This window comes from Nuphar pumila, chromosome 1 (genome assembly GCF_984573655.1).
Source record: "Nuphar pumila chromosome 1, dmNupPumi1.hap1.1, whole genome shotgun sequence".
NCBI classification, from domain to species: Eukaryota; Viridiplantae; Streptophyta; class Magnoliopsida; order Nymphaeales; family Nymphaeaceae; genus Nuphar; species Nuphar pumila.
In genome coordinates this window covers 168,550,797-168,576,174 of record NC_143249.1, presented here as the reverse complement: position 1 = coordinate 168,576,174, position 25,378 = coordinate 168,550,797, and the positions used below count along the sequence as shown (strand labels likewise).

General features: G+C 35.5%; 1 protein-coding gene across 4 annotated transcripts in view; it reads left to right on the top strand.

The window, feature by feature from the left end:
- LOC149851230 (protein TRANSPARENT TESTA 9-like) overlaps window positions 1–25,378 on the top strand; it is a 153,505-nt gene that overhangs the window by 43,067 nt on the left and 85,060 nt on the right. For all 4 annotated transcript variants that reach the window (XM_089999380.1, XM_089999387.1, XM_089999395.1 and 1 more), the window contains exons 11-12: window positions 2,183–2,271; window positions 2,365–2,435. In XM_089999380.1, coding sequence (XP_089855506.1) covers window positions 2,183–2,271; window positions 2,365–2,435 — 160 coding nt within the window. The remainder of the gene's footprint in view (window positions 1–2,182; window positions 2,272–2,364; window positions 2,436–25,378) is intronic.

The window sequence follows — 25,378 nt, the reverse complement described above, 5'->3', positions numbered from 1 at the left end:
GGCGGTGGCGAGCGCAGAGGAGATCGAGGGCAGCGGCGTCGGGAGGAGAGGAGGAGGAGGAGAGAAGGGAGGTGTGCCTCCCCTCCCCTCATGCCCTTCTCTTAAAGACTCGGGGAAGGCGACAATCGGGGAAACCCTCAAGGGGTTTCCTTAATTGTCGAGGAGGGTGGAGCGGCGTGGGCAGGGCGCGGCGCACAGGGGAGAGGATTTGTTTTAACAAATCCTCCCTCTGTGTCGGGTTATGAAACCCTAATGAAGAGGGGCCTGGGTCGGGTCCGGACCCGACCCGGCCCTGGTCCATTTTTTTTTAGCGGGTTTTACAATAGGACTTGCCTAATAGCATTACATTCATACCATGAGCTTTGACATTATAATGAAACTAAAAATGTTTTTCATTGGATTGAAGCTATGAACAAAGAACTAGATGCCCTTAGGAAAGCAAAAACTTGAAATGTAGTTGAGTTACCTTCAAACAAAAAACCCATTTGATGAAGCTCTAGAATGATATGAAGTTAGGTTAGTAGCTAAAGGATAATCTCAAGAATATGAAATTGACTATGAGAAAACCTTTGCACCATTAGCTAGAATGACTAGTGTTAGGACTCTAATAGCTATTGCAGCCACTAAAAAATGATCTATATATCAATTAGATGTTAAAAATGTCTTTCTTAATATAGAACTAAATGAGAAGTTTATATGGATCCTCCGCCGGGATTTGATATTGAAGAAGGAAAATCTCTTAAATATTTAAAAGCTTTGTATGGTCTTAAATAGAGCCCTAAGGCCTATGATATATTAAGTAATGTTACGATTAATTTAAGTTTTCATTCATGCTGTACTGTCACTACTCTCTTTGTGAAAAGTATAGGTACTGGCATAGTTATCCTTCTACTTTACGTTGATGATATGATAATAACATGGAATGACAAACAGGGAGTTAGTAATGTTAAAAATGTTTTAAAAGATAATTTTGATATGTTTGACCTAAGATTCTTAAGATATTTTTTAGGAATTGAAGTTGCATATTCAACAGAGGGTATATACTTTCTCAAATAAAACTTGCTACAAATATATGTATTAAATCTGATATTTCAGATGAAACAAAAGGATGTTGACTAAAAATGATGTCAACAGCACATCCATGCCGTTGATTGTTGTGGTATTTAGTTAGAGGATCATGAGTTTTTGGAGGCGATAATGAAAGTCAAGGTTTGTCTGTGCCATCTATTAATCAACTAAAAAACTGGAGAGATTAGACTGACATTGGATGTGGTCTGTGGTATGAGTGACCAGCTGGCCCATGATTTTCCCCTTGATTTGGATATCCATATCCAGTGTTTCAAACATTCAACAAAAAACTACATAGCCACATAGATTCTAGGTGGTTGACACTTCACATCTGAGGTTGTTAATTCTGAGCTATTCAAAGTTTCAAACCTTACTACTTTTGGATGCTTTTATTATGTTTCCTATACAATTATATTCTTTACATTATGAGGGTAGTTTGGCCTTTTTTTCTTCGCATGCTAGGGGATAACCCCTGTTGAATTCGAACCCGAGACCCCTCAGTTATGATAGTGTGACCTAACCATCCAGCTATCTCATTTGACCTCAGGTTGGCCCTTTTCCCAGGGGAAAAAAGAGGAAAAGAAAAGGGTAGTTTAACGTTTGGCCCTTTTACATATAATGTTCAATTTGTATGGCTCTTACCAAAAGTGAAATGCTTTTATTAGCCACTACTGCATCTGCATGATGTGCATAAGGTAAAGTCTAGCCATGCTGATGATGAAGTATGCCCTTCCAACAAGACATGGAACTCCAGCTGGTAGTTGGTACACCATATTCATGTACGGAGTACTTCCCTTTTGCACCTGGAGTGGTCATGCTTTAATTTTTGTTATTGTTAAAGATGTTGCTTGTTAAGTTCTGCTTTTCTTCCCTGCCTCCTTACTTTATGACCAGGAAGCGGATCTTTCTATCTGTTCATGAATTCTATTTTTTAGAGATACCTTGTCTTTTCATTATCTATGGTTACTTTCTTCTGTACAAAACTTCAAAGGGTTGTTTGAATTTGGAGAAAATCTAATAGCAAAATTCTTGATTTGATAGATGGGCATGCTAGATTTTTGTCCTTTCTGTTGATATCAAGACCATATCTTAACCATAACATTGTTTTATGTAGGGAGATATTGCTGTCGTATATTGTTAATGGGAATGAAGTACAAGTCCTTGGTTCTTTGAGTATATTGGCAACTTTATTGCAAACAAAAGGTTGTAATACTGGGGTTAAAATGCATTCCTTTAGTGGCCTCTGCATCAGGACCATGATTTTTTGTTTAACACAGGAATGCTTGTTTCTTATAGAACTTGATGAATCAATGCTAGATGCGCTTGGAATTCTCCCCCAAAGAAAGCAGCATAAGAAACTCTTGCTGGTAAGTAAGTCACTGTTTCGTTTGGCTTACTCTGTTGAATAAGAAATTATGTTTGTGAGGGAAGATTCGTGTATCATGAAACCACTGTTCCTAATAATATCTTTGATGTTTTGTCTACCTAAACATGGTAACGAGAAACATGTAGTGTGATTAATCCATTTGAGAAATTTCTTGATATTTAATTTCTTATCTTTGTGCGGTAAACATGTATAGTTGATCACATCCTTGGAATTTAATCTTGTAAGGAGTTATTTCTATAAGCACAGAAGAGTTCATATTATGGTCTTTGTACATGAAAAGTCAGAATACACTGAATTACTGAACATGTTACATTTTTATGTAGTAATTAAGTTGTTGATTTAAGGCATCTTTTGTATTATGAATCTTGTAGTTTTATATTATTAAACAATTGCAGAGACCTTCTTGGTTCTCATTGTGGACAATTTGTGTATAATGGCATAATAGGTAGCTACTGGACTCTTCCTTTTCCTATGTTTAGAGATGACATCTTATAACCAGTTGCTTGTCAGACGTTGCTTTGCACAGAGAAGAAATTGCTATGTCACATGGGGCATAAGTCACATACAAAGTCCTGGATTTCATCTCTTTGCTAAATTATTTGCTTATAAATTGTAGAGTGCATCACATGGATTGTTGGGTCAGGAGAGTTTGATTACCTCAGATCTTAGATTCCATGATTTCAATCTGGATCTGAAATCCCAACATTTGATGTGTGTGTGTGTGTGAGAGAGAGAGAGAGAGAGAGAGAGAGAGAGAGAGAGAGAGAGAGAGAGAGAGAGAGAGAGAGAGAGAGAGATCTGGTCCAAGTGTTCTCTGATTTCATATCAAGGATCTGATATCATTTTATGAAATCCATGGTCCCTGGATATGAGATCCAACCATTAGGGGTCGGGGATGAGTCTCTTCTCTTCTTAGATGTTTGTATATGCCGCTACTTTCAGGTTAAGGGCCATTCTCATATCTTTACAGATCCAGTCACTTCCACCTTTGACCAGTTAAGGCTCTATCAAAAAGTGCTTCACCCTCTTCTCCATGGTCTTATCACACTGTTGAGTATTACTCTGACCCAAGGTTCTATGGTACGTTACCCATATCAGTCAGGTCCAAATAAGATACATATCGTTGTAAAGATTTAAGGAGACTTCAATCACGAACCAAAAGTCCACCAATCTTCAACTTTAGTAGATAACAAAAGTGTTCTCTAAAGAACACACTTTCAACACCGACTAAGGGAACCACAAAGTGTTCTAAAAGAACTCACTCACAAATCCCACAAAGAAGATACACAAATGAAAATATAAAAAATATATACTTTATTCAATGGAGAGATTGTGCAAAAGCACACGTTACAAGGAGGGGAAGACCCCTATATATACACATTATGAAGGGGAGTTAGAGATTATGAGGGGAAGACCCGTATATATACACATTATGAAGAGGAGTTAGAGAGAAGAAGACAAAAAGTAAAAAGAGTGCAGACGACTAGAAATCTAGCGGTTGGGGGTTGGGAAGATTTAATCAAATTTAGTTTGACTAAGTCCAAATCTGTCCCAAAAAATATCACTATAAAAAAATAAATTATTTATATATATACGTATATATATGTATATACATATTATTTTATATACATATATATAGTACATAATTATATATGTAGAATTTAATACTCCCCCCCTCAAACTTACAGTAGAGTAATCGAAAGGTTGCCTGGAAGTGAAATGTAGGAGCAAAGAGAGGTTTGGTAAAGAAGTCTGCCAATTGGTACTCTGATGTGACATAAGGCAGATCAATCATCCCTTGAAGGCATTCCTCTCACACATAGTGGCAATCCATCTCGATGTGCTTTGTTCTTTCGTAAAAAGTATTGTTGCTGGCAATATAGATAACACTCTTGTTTTCGCAACACATCTTTGACGCTCCTAGTATAGTGACTTTCATATTAGCCAACAATATTCTCAGTCAAGCCGCCTCTATTGTGGTTGTAGCCATAGTCCGGTACTCAACTTCAGTTGAAGAAAGAGAGACCTGCTGCTTTTTGCACCTCTACGAGATTAACGATTCACATAGAAAAATACAAAAACCCATGGTTAAGTGTCTATTGTTGGGATCTCCTCAATCTGCATCGGAATATGCAAGCAAGGTTAGTGCAGACGTAGATGACATAAAAAGGCCTCTAGAAATAAAAATTTTAAGATATCTAATAATACACAAAATAGCTCTCATGTAAACAGTGCGTGCTGAAACTGACTAGCTGTGTACAACGTGTGCTATATCAGGTCTCGTAATAGATAAGTAAAAAAGATCTCCAATAAGTTGTCGATAAGGGGTTGGATCATCTAGGGGCTCCCCATCATCGATTTTCATCTTGACATTTATCATTGCTGGAGTCTCAACCTTCTTGTCACCTGTGATTCCTGACCTGAGAATAATATCAGAAGCAAATTTAGATTGAGATAATAAGTACCATCTAGGGGAATAAGCGATTCTATGCCTAAAAAATATTGTAAAAAACCCAAGTTAGTCATTTCGAAATTAGTTTTAAAAATCCTTTTAATATTTTGAACTCCCTGTTTGTCACTTCCAATGATTATCATATCACTTACATAGGGCAACAAAATAACAATACCTGCATTAGAATCCTTAACAAACAAAACAATGTTAGTCAATCAAGATCTAAAACCAATATCAAACATAACTTTGCTGAATCTATCATACTGGGCTTTAGGTGTCTGTTTCAACCCATATAATGCCTTTCGTAGGCGAATAGTCTTTTCGTGAGGAAGACTTTACTGGGGGGGTGCCTTCATGTACACTCTATGTCACATGGGTGCGGGTGCGGGGGTGCGGCACTTTCAAAACCTTGGGTGCGGGGGGTGCGGTAGGGGCAAAAATGTAAAATAAATAATATATATATATATATATATATATATATATATATATATATATATATATATATATATATATATATATATATATATATATATATATATATATATATATAGGGTCCGGGGGTTCCCCCCGACGCGGGTGCCGCTGCGCGGTCAGCGGGCGGGGGGTCCAGCCCCCCCCCCCCCCCCCCCAAGATTTTTTTTAAATTCCGCAGCCCATTTCATAGGGCAAAATTATTTTTTTTTAAAAAATCCAAAAAATGGACCGAAATATTGAATACTTTTCAAGTGCACATGGAGGGTTTTGATTTCCTCGCCTAGAATATTGAATACAAGTTTGATCATTATGAGACAATTCATCAAGTGATTCAAAGTCTTTAGATTCAATAACATTCTCCAAATTATGCTCGCAATCACAATTGTCAATATCTTGTTTTAAAACAAGATTAAACAAAAAAGAGTACTCGGTTACTTCCTTCGGTTGATCTTTATTAACAAAATTTTCTTTTTCCAAGAAGGTTATATTTTGAGAGATGTGTAATTTTTCATTTTTAGAATTATAACACCTATATCCTTTTTGGTTATCTGCATAACTAAAAAATGTACAAGGAATAACTCTAGGAGAAAATTTGTCATTTTTATTGGTAAAAATAAAACATTTGCAACCAGAAGTTCGTAATCTTGAATAATCATGGGTGAGTTTAAAGAGTTTTTCAACTGGTGAAATATTGTGTAAACAAGAAGGCATTCTGTTTATAAGATAAACAATACTTGAACTGCCAAAAAAATCTTAGACACATAGCTAACAATAATTTAAGTCCTTGAAGTTTCAATAAGGTGCTTATGTTTTCTCTCTGTTAAGCCATTTTGTTATGGTGTGTGTGGACAGGATCTTTGTGATGTCATGTGAGTGGAGGTAAATTTTAAATTTATTTGACAAAAATTCTCCCCCTGAATCAATATGAAATATAGAAATATCATTTTCAAATCTATTTTTGACAATCTTATAAAAACTTTAAAAATAGGAAAATACTTCAAATTTACGCTTAAGGAAGTAAATCCAAGTATATCTAGTAAAGTCATATGCAAAAATAACATAATATGCATATCTACCTTTAAACACAACTAGTGCTGGACCCCAAACATCCGAATGAACCAACTCAAATTGTAACGACCCCAACTGACTCTTATAAAATAATGAAAATATTATTATTATTATTATGTTTTTAAACAATTGCGGAAACTCACCCAAGGATCCGGGGCACATCACAAATTTACGATTCTAAACCACAAACCAAACTATGCACTGAATCATCTTGAAATAATAATCAAACTTTATTCATTAATATCAAAAAGTCAAATATCAAAGACACAAAAATCATCTATATTAATCGAGCCATCCTGTTAGAACCCAAAACACCATCACAACTCTCGTAGCCTCCAGCTAGCCGGTCTGAGACATCACTGAGCATATGTGCTTATAAAATAGTTTTAAGAAAACAGGTAAGAGCCGAAGTCCTCGTACAAATTCCTCTAAAAATCCAAACATTCAAACAATAAAGGAAATAACATAAACAAATTCATGCATAAATTTTAGAGGAGTAACACAAGCAATAACTTACTACACTCATTTAACCATTCAAACATTTAACCAAATATCATGCAAAACCAAATATTATGCAAAGCCAAATATGCATAAATGCATGCTGAACAGTAAAATATATATGATTTAATGCACATGCATTAATAACTTATTAAGTTATTTATCAGAGTTGCTTTTGCATGCATGTCCTTATTAAATGCACACAAATTTAATTTCCACTTTTCCTTAAACCCGCAGATACTCAAAACAAACACAATTCCTAAAGCTCAAGTTAGGTTTCCAATTGTAGCTTAACGCACAATTTGTATTTTATTACTGAGTTGTACGCTTGTTTCTCGACTGATATCAAGAATCCTCACCTTCTATCGGAACATTAAGTATCCTCACCTAATATTGGGACATCAATGAAAATTATCAACCATTGATGCAACTTTTTTGGTATACTAATAACTACAGCTGAGTCAACACTACCACCCCCAAGCAAAGTGGTTGAATATCCTTAAAACCGTTGCCGGAAGGTGAACTATCATATCGAGTTTAGGGGCACAATCGCACACGGAGTTTTAGTATCCTCGTGGTTCCCCATGACCACCATCCAAGATTTTTATAGTGTGGAAGTGACATAAAGGAAGAGATTAATTACACTGTTTGATCTCTTTTACCAGTTAAAAATAAATTTCAAGTTCGTTACACAAGAACCATTTTGCAAATCCACATGCAAAACAAACAATTTTGGGCCCTGACCCCCACAATTTATCTGTGCAATTAATTTTAGAAAAACCAAAATTTTCAGAAATAAATTTTGCAATGCATAAATTAAATCAACAACAGTTGGAAAAACACATGCTCCTGGCCTACACGGCCCGTAGTGGTTCACATCTGATCACTTACATATCTTAAAAGTAATTCATGCAACTTGCGAAATTTCAGTGAGCAGACAACACACACTGACAACACACACTGTTTCAAAACATGTTCACAATGCACATTCAAAACACAAGATATGAATGCACATTAAGCCAAGCACATACGCATGTGAATACAATGCTTGCATAACACACCATTCATGATCAATTTCATGCATGATCAACCGAACATGCTTATGATCACAATCATGCAAACATCAAATTAATTTCAGGTTCATGCGTATGACATGCAAAATTGTAAACTGATCCATTTAGGATTAGATTCATGTACCGTTTCAAAAAGAATACGTAATTCATTCAGATTTACGTACATGACCAATTTCATATACTCAATTCAACTATGCAATAAATTTACCACTGCTGGTCCGGTTCATGTACATACTCATATTTATGTACATGTATCAACCATAACAAGAGAAGTGCAATTCACGGATCAGATTCATGTACATGAATCGACCGCTCAACTCAACATTTTATAGCTGGTCTAATAATCATGCCAATAACTGGGGCTGGTCTATGTATATGATCAAAATCATGTACATGGGTCGGCCAAGCTGAAAAATACGTGTTAATAGATTGCTGGCTGATCCATGTACATGATCATGATTATGTACATGGGTCGACCAGACCTGAAACAAACCCGTATTCGGCATGTTGGCTGATCCATGTACATGATCATAATCATGTGCATGAGTCGGCCAAACCACAATTACTTATGTACCAGCCTATTGGCTGATCCATGTACATGATCTCAATCATGTACTTGGGTCGGCCAGACAAAAGATATACATATAACAACCTGTACAACATGCTGACTGATCCATGTAGACATATACATATAACATGCTGGCTGCATGCAAACATGAGTACAAAACTGGATAATTTGAAACATATAAATATTTTGATGCATGAGTACCAACTTGACAAAATCTGAATAAAAAACAAATATTCAGATGCATGAACATGTACTTGACCAACCTGAATCAAGACAAAAATATTCAAATGCATAAACATGTAACTCGACAAATCTGAATCAAAACAATATGATCATGCGACTCGTTCTGAACCCAAACAGTATATTCCGATGCATGCATAGATAACTCGACAGATCTGAACCATACATAAAGTTTGTCATTTTTAAAATCATAGCATCTAAATTCTTTCTGGTTTTCACCAAACCCAAGAAATATATATGGTATGGCTTTAGGTGAAAGTTTGTCATTTTTGTTTGTAAGAACAAAACATTTACATTCAGAAGTCCTTAGTCTTGAATAATCAAGAGAGATTTTGAAAAGTTTTAAGGGGAGAGATGTTTTGAATATTCAGATGCACAAGCATGCAGAGCTGAACCAAAACAGATGCACGATTATGTAAATCTAAATCAAAGAAATATATTCAGATGCTTGGTTATGTAAATCTCAATCAAAACAAATATTCAGATGCATGAACATATAACTTGACAGGATCTAAATCCAGATAATACATTCAGATGCATTGGTATGTAACTCAGCAAAAATCTGAATCAAACAAAATATGTTTAGATGCATGTAAATGTGCATAACTCGGCAAATCTAAATAAAAAATATTCAGAAGCGTGAGCCAAACTCGTTAAGTCTGAAACAGTAAAAATATATTCAGATTGCATGGACAACAAAAATCGATAAATCTGAATCATAAACTACGTTCACATGCATGAACAAAAAGGCTTTATATATATATATATATATATATATATATATATATATATATATATATATATATATATAGCATGTATGGACATTAGAAAATCGACAATATGAATTCAAATGTATGAATATCAAAATCGACAAATTTGAAACTTCATGCATATTTTTAGAGACAAATCTGGACTTCATAAGTATTTCAGATGCAGGTTTAATGAAATCAATAAACCTAAATACATGTGTATCTTTGCATGATAAGAAATCTGAATGTCCTTATATATATTCAATGGCATGAATAAGGGAAATCATCAAGCATGGAAAATATATATATATATATATATATATATATATATATATATATATATATATATATAATCGACAGTATGTGTATATATATAACTTTGAAATCAAATTTTCCTTTTTCCCTGTGAAACTTGTGCTTAAATTGATTTATACGATTCCCTTTCCCGTGCGAATTTAGAGAGAAATCCGTACCTTGATTCGTAGCATGAAAAAGACTATTAAATCGATGGATGCTTTGAAAAACATATATTTTCTTCTTCTTCTTCATTCCTTTCTTTTCTCTCTTTCCTTTCTTTTTTTTCTCTCTCTCTCTACACAATTTTTGTTCTCTTTTTTTCTCACCCCTTTCTCTTTCACACTCTCTCTACCTCTCTCTCTCTAGAACACCAGTTCTAGACAGATCTAGAGAGAGGGAGACTATCACCCCTTTTATATTTTTTTAATATTTTCTAAAATAGGGGGTGACGTCCCCTCTAAAAGATCCTCTATGAGATTAGAGTTCTACTATGCACTCTCATCTAGATAACCTTATCTTCTAGATATTATTTATTTTATTAATTATTTTATTTAATATCTCAAAAGAATATTTCAGAGGGTGACACCACCCCCCTCTGGAAAGCTCTATGGGGTAGAGTTCTACCCCACGTAGAACTCTACCTCATCCTTACTTTAATTTAAGTCATTTTTAAAACTTTAAATTCAAGGTAGTTTTAAAATTACCATGGATGAATTTCAGATCCAGATTTAGATCCAAGATCCAAATTCATATCCAAATCCTCATGGATCCAACCTGGACCAGATCCTAGTCAATATGGATTATGAACTGGGTTTAGATCCATACTAACTTGGATCAAACAATGCAGATCTAGTCCGATCCAATCCAGAAAAAGCTCCAAAATAGACGCCAGTCATTTTTGAAAAATGCATTTTTTGGGCCAACCGTAATCCGATTTCAGAAAAATATGTCACCTACGCGATCTACATTCCAAGGCGGATCTAACGGTTGTCATACTGAATTTTGCTTGAATTTAACCTGAATTTTGCTTGCATTTCACTCAAATTTAAAGATTAAAAATTGAAAATTTCTCAAATTATACTTAGCTCAATTAGGTCTTGTCAGTGGGCTTTGGGCCACGTCTAGACTCAGCTGATGTCACCTATATTTTAATATGTTTTCCCATAATTTTGTCAATTTTATAGATATATAATTCAAAAATTACATTTTTTGATTTTAAAAATCATGAAAAAATACGAGATATTACACAAATGGTCTAAGATGAAACAAAAGTTCTATCTTTAAATGACAATCTTTTCATTTTTCCAAGAACACAGTCTTCACAAGTGAAATCATAAATATTACAAAATTTTTTCATACCTGAAAAATATTTGATTTTAGATACACTAGCATGTCCTAATCTTCTACGCCATAATTTTAAATCCATTTTTTGGACATTACAGCATAAACATCTTTCGGTATCTCCAAAAAATCCATATAGTAGAGACCTCCCTCTCTATGGCTTTGCGGAATCAACTTCCTGACTGGCGATCTTAAGTCCAAATAAAATGATACCGTCTCTGGAAGATGATCATTTAAGAAGAGGTTCAAGGACTTCAACTAATTGTGCTAGAGACATGCTTCCATGATTCTTGAGGTGTGATAATGTCCTTGCCCTTTCACTCTTGATAGTCAACCGAAGCAACCTTCTTTTAAAATGTCTCTTTTAGTTTATAACATCGGGGCTTAGTGTGACCCGGTTCATGACAATAATAACAAATGGTTTTCTTTCTCTCATAGTCATTTCCTTGTTTTCTATAGTGAGGTAACTTATATGTACGGGCATAGTTTCTTGCTCTAGAAATGGCTAAGACCAAGTCATCTTCACTTTTGCTTACATGCTTTTTCAATCTATTTTCTTTCATACTCAACTCTTCTATAATATCTTCAATGGAGAAGAATAGACTCTGTAGATTCAAATTCTAGCCTTAGACCGTTAATGAATTGGTAAAAGTGTTCCACATCTATTTGTTTTTGGCGGAGTCCAGTATCTTCGAGACAATACCACTTTGGCTCTAGAAGAGCCAATTCTTCTCAAAGTTCGGATAGGTCATTATAGTATTCTCTAATAGTTTTATCCTCTTGGACCATAGTCTCAACTTTATCTTGCACAATGCATATATGTGCAATATCTTTAAGAGAATACATTTCCTTAAGATAATCCCAAGCCTTGTTAGCATGATCAAATTTATCAAGGTTTGAATATTTTTTCGCATCCACACTACTAATAAGTCAAGACGTGATCTTGGCATGTCCCATCTTTCATTACTTCCACTTCTTTTCATAAGTAGTTATAGCCTTAGCTTTTTTATTTTTGGTTAGAGGCTATGTCACATGGGTGCGGGTGCGGCAAGGGCAAAAATGTAATATATATATATATATATATATATATATATATATATATATATATATATATATATATATATATATATATATATATATATATATATATATATATATATAAGGGGGGGTCCGAGGGGTTCCCCCCAGAGCGGGTCCCGCATCCATGATTGCTCATTAGTGATCAGAAGGTTACCAAACATATTTCTAAATGTTGGGATTTGACTACCTATCATATGGGTGCCAATGAATTCAATGATTTCATAGACTTAGCACGACTGATAGAGACTGATTATGGGTCTTCCTGTTTTACTTGGCATAACAAGCAAGTTGGTCCTAACTATCGTGCCAGTAGGATAGATTGCTGCTTCGTTAATGACCATTGGATGTTCAGATCATCCCAACTCTTCCACCTTATGACAAACCGCAATACGTAGCATAAACAAATGAACTGACTTCAGAGGGAGGACGAATCCTATGTGGTGGGAAGAGAGTATTTTTTGAGAGGCCTCAAATTATTTCTTAAGTTATTTGTCAGGGGCTACATCAATTGTAACCCTTTTAAAGGTTGTCCAGATCCGTGGAGTTGGAAGAAGAGGTGGTTAAGGTGGTCTTTATTCTTGATGGAGATAGCGCCCCAAGCTTAGATGGATACCCAAATAGTTTCTTTACTTCATTCTGTTCTATTGTATCTAAAGACATTTCTGAGGTGTTCAGAGGTTTCTTTTTCAAAGAGAAGATCATGTCCATGATGAGTTGTGGAGCCTGATTCATAGTTTTTGCCCTTGCAGGAAGGGGGGTCCAGGGGTTCCCCCCGACGCGGGTCTCGCTGCGCAGTCAGCAGGTGGGGGTCCGGGGGGGCCGCCCCCTGGCGGGGGGTTATAGGGCGGCAGCCCCCCCCCCCCCCCCCAAGATTTTTTTTTTTAAATTCCGCAGCCCATTTCATATGGCAATTTAAAAAAAAAAATCCAAAAAATGGACCGAAATGACTCTGGGTGCGGTCAATGCACCCAGGGTCGGGTTGATCGCACCCGTACCCACACCCGCGTCGATGCGGGTGCGGCACCCTGCTAGCCGAATCCCTAGGACTTAGGTTAGAGGTACCTATTTTTCATTTTCTACCTTAGTGAGAACTAGCTTGGGTTCCGGATCGGATCCATCTACTAATCCCCACAACCCCTTGTTAAAATATGTTGTACATATATATATTTATATATATAGATCTCGACACATACACATATATATATATATGTCTATGTGTCTATCTACATATATAAATATATATATATTTATATCTTTTGTAAATAGACCCATATAGGGGTAAAACAGTCTTTTTACTTCTTATCGCATATTGTATTTTTTCTCTTTTTCTTTTATTTCCTTTTTTTCTTTCTTTTTTATTTTCTTTATTTTTTTTCCTTTTCCTCCTTGGAATGGGCCCCACCTAGGGGGACGTTGGAGCATCCAACGGTCATATTTATGACCGTTGGAAGGGCTCCAACGTCCCTCTAGGAGCCCTTCCAAGGCCTCCTCTTTTGTCTATAAATAAAGGGGTTTCTCCCCATTGTAATGCATGCTTCTTTGAAGCCTTTTGAGTGGAATATATATTTTTCCTCTTCTTTTGGGTGCCTTACCACTTTAAGTGGTTGTGTTGTTCTTTTGCCCATTAGTGGCTATTTGTGTATGTGCGTGCTCTCTTGTTTTGCTCTTGGAGACTTCATCCGGCACTTCATTACATGGTATCAGAGCCTTGGTTGATAAAGCTTCATCGGATCTTCTTTTGACAAGTAATATCATTCTCTTTAGTGCATTTATATTCCTCTTCTACAAATGGCCAACAAGGATGCAAAAATCGACCTCTCATTCAAATTGGATGGGACCAATTATCGCATGTGGGCGGCCGCCATGGAAAACAATCTCAAAGGTAAAAAACTTTGGGGTTATGTATGTGGAACCATTCCGGAACCACAATTGAAGTTGACTAAGTTTGAAGGTAATGAGGAAAAAGCTTTGAACGAAGAGGAAAAAGAGAAGGCTATTCTTGACTACTCTTCTAAATTAGAAGATTGGGAAAGTGAGCATGCTAAAATTTTAGCATGGTTCATGAACAATGTTGAATTAAAGATTTGTGCAAATCTCGCCAAATTCAAGAAGGCTAATGAAGCTTGGTTCTTTATGAAAGGCATGTACACTCAAAGAGACCTTGCTAGGCATTTCTTCCTACAAGAAAAGGTAAGAGCTACTAAACAAGGTGATATGAGTATTAGGGACTACTATAGTGCCCTATCCTCTTTATGGGATGAACTTGTCCTTCTCGAACCCCAATGGGAGGGTAGTGCTATTGCTATGAGGCAAGAGCAAATGGAAAAAGAAAGATTTTTCCAATTTATTCATGGGCTTCGTCCCGAATTTGAGCAACTTAGAGGATCCCTTCTCCATAGGGCCTCTACTCCTCTAAGTGATATTTTGGCCGACTTATGTCAAGAAGAGACTCGTTTAGCATTAAAACGAGATGTTGATGAAGTTCATGCCGTATCTAGACCCGGCAACAATGTAAGGCCATACAAACCACCTCATTTCTTCAAAAATAATGGTGGTGGAGTAAGGAAAATCATTTGCCATAATTGTAATGAACCGGGCCATATTCGTCCGGATTGCCCAAGATTTAAAAAGAAGGTGGCCTCCGTTGGTGAAGTTCCTCCAAATGAAGACTCAAAGAAAGATGGTGACATAAAAGAGTCTCTTGCTCATCTTACCGAAACTCTTCAACAATTCATGAAGATGAGCTCCTCTCAGTTTTCTTCTACACCATCCACTTCCGGCGCCGCTATCTCCTCCTTCCCAGGTATGACCTCTTGGATTCTTGATTCGGGTGCCTCCTTTCATATGACTCCGAATGCATCACTCTTATCAAAAACAAGTCTCAACAAATTTAAATCTTTTGTCTCCACTGCCGATGGAACATCCTTGGATGTTGAAGGCATTGGGAATCTTGAGAAAATTTATAATGAAAACAAAGAATTTTTTGTTCCCAAAATTCGAATTATTCCAAAACTTAATTTAAATCTATTTTCCGTTTCCCAAATTACCGATTTTGAATGTAATGTCACTTTTTCACCTACCCATTGCTATGTGCAGGATCTCCGGTCCGGGAAGCGGATTGGGCAAGGCCATAGAAGAGGGGATCTTTATTATATGGATTTTTTGTCATTGCCAACCAAATCGTTTTGTAATCATGTTCAATCCAAAGATATTGAGACTTGGCATAAAAGACTTGGACATCCTAGTGTTTCTAAATTGTATCTCTTTCCTTTTTTGGAAAAATTTTGTAATACAAATACATTCACATGCAATGATTGTATCCTTGGAAAAATTCATTCGCTTCCGTATTCTCATAGTAATTTTGTGTCAAAAAGACCTTTTGAACTTGTGCATTCCGATGTATGGGGACCGGCACCCGTTCTGTCCAAGGGAGGCTACTCTTACTATGTTAGTTTTGTTGATGACTTTACTAGATATACATGGGTATACATTATTAAAAATAAATCCGATGTCTTTAATAATTTTAAAGAATTTCATATTCTTATTCAAAACCAATTTCAAAACAATATAGCTATATTTAGATCCGACTCTGGAGGAGAATACATGTTTAAAGATTTTCAAAATTATTTCAAAACAAATGGAATTTTGCATCAACGATCTTGTCCTAAAACCCCACAACAAAATGGTCTTGCGGAAAGAAAACATAGACATTTAATTGAAACTACAAGAACACTTCTTGTTTCTAAAAATGTTCCTAAAAACTTTTGGGCCGAAGCTCTTCTTACCGCAACATATTTAATCAATCGTATGCCCTCTGCTTCTTTAAAAAATGTATCACCTTTTGAAAAATTATTCAAAATTACTCCAGATTTTAATAGATTAAGGATATTTGGATGTAAATGTTTTGTGCTTGTTCAAGGACAAGATAAACTATCACCTAAAGCTATTGAATGTGCATTCATTGGATATGGTGAAAATCAAAAAGGTTATAGATGCTATGACACTCGAAATAATAAACTCTATATATCAAGAAATGTAAATTTTCTTGAAGAACAAAATGGATTTGATGTTCACACATCTAGAGAAAACCTTGACTATTCCTTCCTATTTGATCTTGCTCCTAGAATTGAAACACCAGATGCAAGTACTTGCGATAATACTTGTGATGGCATCTCCCATCATAATGATATACTTCAGCATGGTAATGATTCTCAAGTTGAGAATCTTAATGAAATGAATGTATATACCCGGCGGTCAGGAATTGAACATCAACCTGCTCTTGAAAGATATTCTCAAGATTTCTCATTAGAAGAACCTATTAATGCACCTAGGAGATCTTCTCGTAATAGTAGACCTCCACAAAAATTTGTATCTTATGAATCTTTCTCACCTAATTATAGGGCTTGTCTCATGTTAATTCATTCATATCATGAGCTTACTTCCTTTAAAGAAGCTAAAGATCATCCACATTGGATTGAAGCAATGAAAGTTGAATTAGAGGCTCTTAACAAAGTTCAAACTTGGAGTATTATTCCCCAACCATCAGGAAAAAAGGCAATTGGGTGTAGATGGGTATATAAAGTTAAAACCAAGTGTGATGGATCTCTTGAGAGATACAAGGCTCGTTTGGTTGCAAAAGGCTATGCCCAAGAATATGGAATTGATTATGAGGAAACCTTTGCTCCCGTAGCTAGGATGACTAGTGTGAGAACTTTAATTGCCTTAGCCTCCATTAAACAATGGCCTATATATCAACTTGACGTTAAAAACGCTTTTTTAAATGGAAATTTATATGAAGAAGTGCTTATGGATCCTCCGCCAGGTCTTGAAATTGGTAAAGGAAATATTCTAAAGTTAAATAAAGCTCTCTATGGTCTTAAACAAGCACCTAAAGCTTGGTATGATCTTTTTAGCAAAGTAGTTCTTGATAATGGTTTCTCCTCATGTTATACTGATACTGCTTTGTTTGTTAAAAATTCTAATGACCACATTACAATTCTGTTATTATATGTTGATGACATGATTATCACAGGTAATGATAAGAGAGGTATTAACCTTATTAAGAATATTCTCAAAGAAAATTTTGATATGTCTGATCTTGGTTATCTAAGATATTTTTTAGGAATTGAAGTTGCATACTCTCCCAAAGGGTATGTCCTCTCTCAGATGAAGCTTGCCTCCGACATTATTGACAGATCTGGACTGACTGATGACAAGAAGGTGGAGACGCCAGAAATAATCAATGCCAAGATGAGAGCTAGTGATGGCACTCCTTTAGCTGATCCCACACCTTATCGTCAATTGATTGGGTCGCTCACATACTTATCCATCACTAGGCCCGATATTTCTCATGCAGTTCATAGTGCAAGTCAATTTCAGACCGCTCCCTCCACCATTCACATGGCTGCTGTCATGAGAATTATCAGATATCTGAAAGGCACCATAACAAAAGGATTATTCTTACCCTCTTCTTCACCTCTTACTTTACTTGCTTATACTGACTCTGATTGGGGTGGTAACCCCGATGATCGTATTTCTACCACAGGGTATTGTGTGTTTCTTGGAGAGTCACTTATCTCTTGGAGGTGTAAGAAGCAACAGAAAGTTTCACTCTCTTCTACTGAAGCAGAGTATCGTGCGATGGCCACTACCACCACGGAGATCGTATGGTTAAGAAGTTTGCTTAAAGATATGGGAGTCTCATTCTCAACTCCCTCAAAGCTGTGCTGCGACAACAAGAGCTCTATCTACATTGCCAGCAATCACACCTTTCATGAAAGAACAAAGCACATTGAGATGGATTGCCATTATGTTCGTGATGAGTTCCTACGAGGCACCATTCAATTGCCTTATGTTCCAACCGAGTACCAGTTGGCGGACTTCTTCACCAAAGCCTTGCCATCGCCTCGTTTCTTCTTTCTCCTTAGCAAACTCTCGGTGATCTCACCGTGTGTTTGAGGGGGGGTGTTAAAATATGTTGTACATATATATATTTATATATATAGATCTCGACACATACACATATATATATATATATATATGTCTATGTGTCTATCTACATATATAAATATATATATATATTTATATCTTTTGTAAATAGACCCATATAGGGGTAAAACAGTCTTTTTACTTCTTATCGCATATTGTATTTTTTCTCTTTTTCTTTTATTTCCTTTTTTTCTTTCTTTTTTATTTTCTTTATTTTTTTTCCTTTTCCTCCTTGGAATGGGCCCCACCTAGGGGGACGTTGGAGCATCCAACGGTCATATTTATGACCGTTGGAAGGGCTCCAACGTCCCTCTAGGAGCCCTTCCAAGGCCTCCTCTTTTGTCTATAAATAAAGGGGTTTCTCCCCATTGTAATGCATGCTTCTTTGAAGCCTTTTGAGTGGAATATATATTTTTCCTCTTCTTTTGGGTGCCTTACCACTTTAAGTGGTTGTGTTGTTCTTTTGCCCATTAGTGGCTATTTGTGTATGTGCGTGCTCTCTTGTTTTGCTCTTGGAGACTTCATCCGGCACTTCATTACACCCCTTTCCCCAAATAAGGTGTTTCATAATAGAAGCCCATGTTACGTAACTGAAATTATTGAGTTTTATCGGTTTAATGGTGACATAATCATTGTCGTGTTATCCATTTTTACAAGGGCTAAGAGAAGAGGAAAGAAAGATAAAGATAAAGAAAGAAGGTGTTTCATAATAGAAGCCCATGTTACGTAACTGAAATTATTGAGTTTTATGGGTTTAATGGTGACATAATCATTGTTGTGTTATACATTTTTACAAGGGCTAAGAGAGGAGGAAAGAAAGAGAAAGATAAAGAAAAAAGAGAGAAGAGGAGGAGAAAGGAGAGACAATGAACACGAACACTTGAGCACTAACAAGATCACCAACACTTTGAAGAAGGGTCTTCAAATGAGCTTTAATACTTCCAAGCTTTGATACCATGTAAAGATTTAAGGAGACTTCAATCACGAACAGAAAATCCAATCTTCAACTTGAGTAGATAACAAAAGTGTTATCTAAGGAAAACACTTTCAACACCCTCAAAGGGAACCACAGAGTGTTCTAAAAGAACACACTCACAAACCCCACAAAGTGGATAAACAAATGACAATATAAAGGATATATATTTTATTCAATGGAGAAATTGTGCAAAAGCATACATTATAAGGAAGGAAAGGCCCCTATTACCATATATACACATTATGAAGAGGAGTTAGAGAGAAGAAGACAAAAAGTAAAAAGAGTGTAGGCCCATTCCCAACGGCTATATTTCTAGCTGTTGGGAGAGTCCAATGGCTAGAAATCTAGCCGTTGGGGGCTGGAAAGGTTTAGTCAAACTTAGTTTGACTAAGTACAAATCTGTCCCAAAAAAATATCACTATAAAAAAATAAATTATACACACATATATATATATAGTACATAATTATACATGTACAATTTAACAATCGTATCGTCAATGTTTATTAAAAAATTTCAAAAAATTCCCAAAAATCATGAAAAAACAGCAAAAATTCTAAAAAACAATAACAAATGACACAATGACGAAATGCACAAAATATACAACCATAAAATCACATGAAACATTTATGTATCTATGAGCTGCATAAGACAGCATAACCAGGTTTTTAAAAAATAACACAACAACAACAACAACAACAACAACAACAACAACAACAACGCCTTCATCCCAAACAATTGGGGTCGGCGATTTTAAAAAATAGCACATGAAACAATAACCAAGTTTTTTTAAAAATATACCATTAATCATGGTCATCATTATCTTCTTATTCTTCTTCTCCTCCCTTGAAATTCACATCATCTCCAATGTACATGGGTTCATCATCTACGCCTTGAGCTCCTTCCACGTTTATCCACTGAATGTCTTCTTTATTCAGAATGTGTGTTTCTTCTTGAACTCATACATACAATACATACAAAATTTTCAAACAAATGGGATTAAATTAATCTTTGTGCCTCCTTGATGATAACTTTTCTATTTGCCTAAAAAAGATGATGTGAAAAAATAAAATTAGTTGGGTTTTGTATGATATATTTTTTTAATAAATGCATTAAAATGACAAATAAACTTTATAAATTTATATACCTTTATCTCAACCGTAAGTTGTAGCAAACATAGATGAGGTTATCGAGCCTTTTGTGTTTCAATCCAGTGTTGTAAGTATCGTACCGTATTGTACGATACATAACGTTACTTTTGGGTTTTTGTAATATGATACACATTCATATCGTGATACGAGTGTGTATCGTACCCGTATCGGTTGCATTGTATGATATGCCCATGTATCGTGTCGTACTGTACGATACAGGGTGTATCGTACGATACACCTTCAATACACTTTAAAAAGAACGAAAATTGCTTTTTTTATTTTGGGTTTTAAATACCTTTTGAGGTCCGACTTCTCCATTTATTTAGAGGCCATTAGAAGTGCATTTCCACCATTATTTCAACCAAAGAAGTGGGTTAAGTTAAAGAAAAATGTATTTTCATCATTTTTCTACTAAAGAAAATGGGTTAAGGTAAAAAATCTTTATTATGAGTAAAATTATAAAGCTACTCTTCAATTTTTTTTTGTCTTGGGGGGCGCTACCCCCCTACAACCCCCACCTGCTTAAAGATTAAAGATTTATATCAAGGTAGAGATCAGGCTCCATACTCCTGCAACAAAGATGACATTAGATGATCCAGCATGACAATAAGGCACTCAAGTAATAAGTGAAAACCGATTGAAAATCGAGTTCAACTATTGCCATAATATTTTTGTTTATGTAATATGAAATTATGAGTCTTGTGGTATGTTCTTAATTGCAAGATATTTAATATTTTGCATTGTTCTTATGCGATAATTGATGTTTGATGATGTCTTATACAACTCATAGAAACATAAATGCTTCATATGTGATTTTATTGTTGTATTTTGTGCAATTCATCATTGTTTCATGTGATGATTTTTTAAATTTTTTGCTAATTTTTTTGAATTTTTTGGATTTTTTTATTAAAAATTTACTATATGCTTACAATACGATACGATACGGTGTTACTTTGGGTCCGATCGATACGAGTAACAATACGATATTTACAACTTTTCTCAAATCTATTTATTTGTTTTGTATATATTTTCTCAAAGTCACTCTAATTTCTCTCGCATCCACTTGCACTATACGTTTGACTAAGAGTGCGAATGTCAAAGGCTCTGAAGTTTGGAACTTTACTTTCAAACCTGGTCTACTACATGTCTGAAAAAAAAACAAGAAAATGAGAAATCAATAAGACTAACATATACAATCATACAAAACATCATAACTAAATATCAATATGAAATTAAAATTGAAATAGACAAAATAAATTACCTAGACTCATCGTGACACAGTTTCACACTATTGTAGGTCTCCCTATATCATACAATTCATTATGATAAATCTCTATTTCCTTGTGAATTTGATCTTGAATGTCATAATCAAGGTTTAACCTTTCAATGCAATCCAAGAGTCCCTTGTTGACTTCCCTATCTATTTTAAACGTAGGGGAGTATCTGAATGCATGATTTAAACAATATGTTGCCACGTGAAGAGGTTGATGAAGTTGCGTAGTCCACCTATGATCAATGATGTTTCATATTAGGATATATTATTTTTTTTCTATTCAAATTATCTCTAATGACCTCTTTTGCTTTATCCATGACCTTATAGAGATAACCCATAGCTGATCTGTCTTCATTGTCAACCAATCGAAACAACTTCACCAAAACACTTCACGCATGAATCTCAGAATTCACTTCTGAATACAATATCCATAATTTCTCTTTACTTTATTTTTTGTGCATGGGGATATGCATTCCATGCATCTGAAGAAAACATTTTTTTAGTGCAGTTCTATTCTTTACTAGACTTTGTACTGTAAAAAAAATTCGTAGCAAATCTAGTAACTTTTCAACTGAACACTACTAGTGTAATTTCTCTTCAAGTTCAAAATCCATGCATGATTGTAAATAAATTTAATAACTTGGCAATATTCAACTGTGTTTTATCTCATCCATGCTACTGATGTCCTCAATCATGAGGTTTATGCAATGGGAAACACACGAGGTCTAAAAGAATGACTCATTTTTCTGCTAATTCTTTACCCGCTGCCATATAATTTGCTCTATTATCAGTAATGAATTTAATAATATTTTGAGGTTGAACATCTTCTACAATCTGGTAAAAAACCCTCAGCAATACATCAGTTTTCTTGGGCATATCAGAAAAATGAATTGATTTCAAAAACATGGTTCCTTTGGAGCAAATAGACAAGAAAATTTATCAAGGTCCTTGACTTTCTGTCTGTCCACCCATCTGTCATGATGTTGCACCTAATTTGTCTCCATGACTGCCGCATCTCATCACATTATGCCTTCACTTCATTTACATTAGTATGTAATATTTTTCATCTCAAATCCTGATATAAAGACATTTTATACTAAGACTCGATACTGGTTATGACATTTTCCATGATCTAAAAATGAAAATAATTTGCTGTATTAAAAGGAATGCAAGGATCATGGAACCATCTCCCAACTGCGACATTCAATTGCTCAACTAAATGTCGAGGAGTCATGGCAGTATGAATGTCAGGTTGTACCCTAGGAACAATCATAGGAAGGTGAAAGCTCCTAATAGATTATCTAGCTTTACCTCATCTCGAAGAACTCCTTCCTACAACTCTTTTTCCTCTTTTCATGCCGACAACACTACTACTAACACTAACCACACATTTTCCTTTCGCTGCAGAACTTTCTTCTTCTAATGCTATGCTAGGGGTCATATGATCAAAAGTGGGGAGCTCATCTTCGTCCTCCCAGGACTGTGTATACCCCATTTCTGCCTCCCTCATATATTTTCTTATTTTTTTTCTCTCAGACCAGTGAATAATTGTTGGCATTAGCATTTCACGACATCCGACAAATCCCTTGACATGCAGATGACAACATTTAGGTGTGTCCCGGTTAAATGATGCTTCAACCGAGAGATACCAATCGAGAGATGACAACATTTAGTATGACAATAGTTGCACTCGATTTTCACTCGTTACTCGAGTTTCCTATTGCCATGATGGATCATTGGATGTCATATTTCCCCAAAAAGCTCAATAAGAAGCAAAGAATAGTTTTTTTTTACCTTAGCCTACTTCTTTGAGTGAAAAAATTATGAAAATACACTCTTAAACAAACCGCAAAATCCCTCTCCCTTGTGCACGGATCGACTCCTAAATCGCTCTCACGAGTCCTAGGGTGCGTGGATACTTCTCTAATATCTTCTACACAAATGAGGGAGTCCTCAAGCGGTCTTTAAAACCCCAAAAGGCAAAAACACGATTCGATCTTTTTTTAAGTGCGTCCATACTGGATCGTACGATACACCGTGTATCAGACGATACACCGTGTATTAGACGATACAACATGTATTGTACGATACATACGATATGCACTCGTATTACGATACAAGTGTGTACCGTATCGATATCCCTCATAGTAATGATATGTATCGTACAACGTTGCTCTGACCATTCCTTCCCCACTTTTGTTTTTTTTTTTCTTCTATTTGATCCCAACTGGCAATGTGCTCTACCACTTTACAGAATTGGGGAACTGTCTGCGAAGACATATTCTTTTCTTACTGGCTAAATATAGTTTTGACCATAGTCACCTGTATTGTTGTAATAGCCCACCGAGGGTTTTGTAATGAAATACAAGCTCACAAGAGAGATGCCACAAGAGGCAATGGAGAGATCTCAACCACACAATAATGAAGCCACTAATGGCAAAATAAAAAGAACCACAAAGTGCTTAAGCACAAGATCACAATCAAGAACACATAAAATAAATAATGATGGATTTATAAAATGCTAAAAGCATTACATTTGAGAGGGGTCAATTGTTAAAATGTAAACTGCAATATATATATATATATATATTATTTAATATTATTATATTTTCTTTTATTATTTTCTTTTTCTATTTTTTTATTTTCTTTTTTAGCATCTAGTTCAATAGAAACTAGATATTTTGATCCAGTCAAGTTCCTGTTGGAACTTGACTGTGCAAGTAGCTGTTGGACTGTAGTCCAACAGCTATAATAAATGTTGTTGGACTATAGTCCAATAGCTATAATAATAAATGCTGTTGGACTGTAGTCCAACAGCTATATTAAGAGACGTTGGAATCCAACGTCTCTTTTTGGAGAGCTCAAAATGAGCTCTCCTCTCTATCCCATTTTTTTGTATATATAGGGGTGAACCCCTTCAATGTAAATAACTATGCTTCTTAAGCATTTTGTTCATGAATAAAGTATTATTTATTTTTCAAGTGTTCTTCCCTTTATACCCTTTCAAGGGTCATGCTTGTAGTGTCTCCAATAGACACTTGTTTGTGAGTTATTTGTGCATTTGTTGAAGACCACCATTTCATTACATGGTATCAGAGCTACGAAATCCTTAGATCTTGAAGTGCTTCCGCCTCGATTTCCGTGCCACATTTACAAAAGGTGTTTCATCACCTTGTTCTTGGCTCAAGAAGATTTGTTTGAAGAAAGGCGAACTTGTGCTACAAAAAAAAAATTGGTTTTGTATCCTCTCTTATTCCTTTGTCTACTCTTTCTTTTCTTTTTATTTTTCTCTCTCTCTCCTCCTATTTATTCCTCTCTTACCCTTGTAAAAGATGGATGACAATGATAAGATCACCATCATTCCTATGAAGCTAAATGATACTAACTATGTAATGTGGGCTTCGATTATGAAGCACCACATTTGGGGAAAAGGTTTATGGGGTATAGTGGATGGTTCCGATTTGGAACCTAAACTATCTCTTACCAAGAAAGAGGGTGATAAAGAGGTTCCTCTAATGGAAGAAGAGAAGAGTAAGGCGTTAGCCACTTATGAAAAGAAATGGAAAGAATGGAGGATAGGGCATGCAAAAATTATGTCATGGCTCATCAATAGCATAGACATTAAAAAATGCTTTAGTCTAGCTAAGTTTGAGCATGCCGATAAGGCTTGGGAATACCTCAAAAACATGTATTCCCT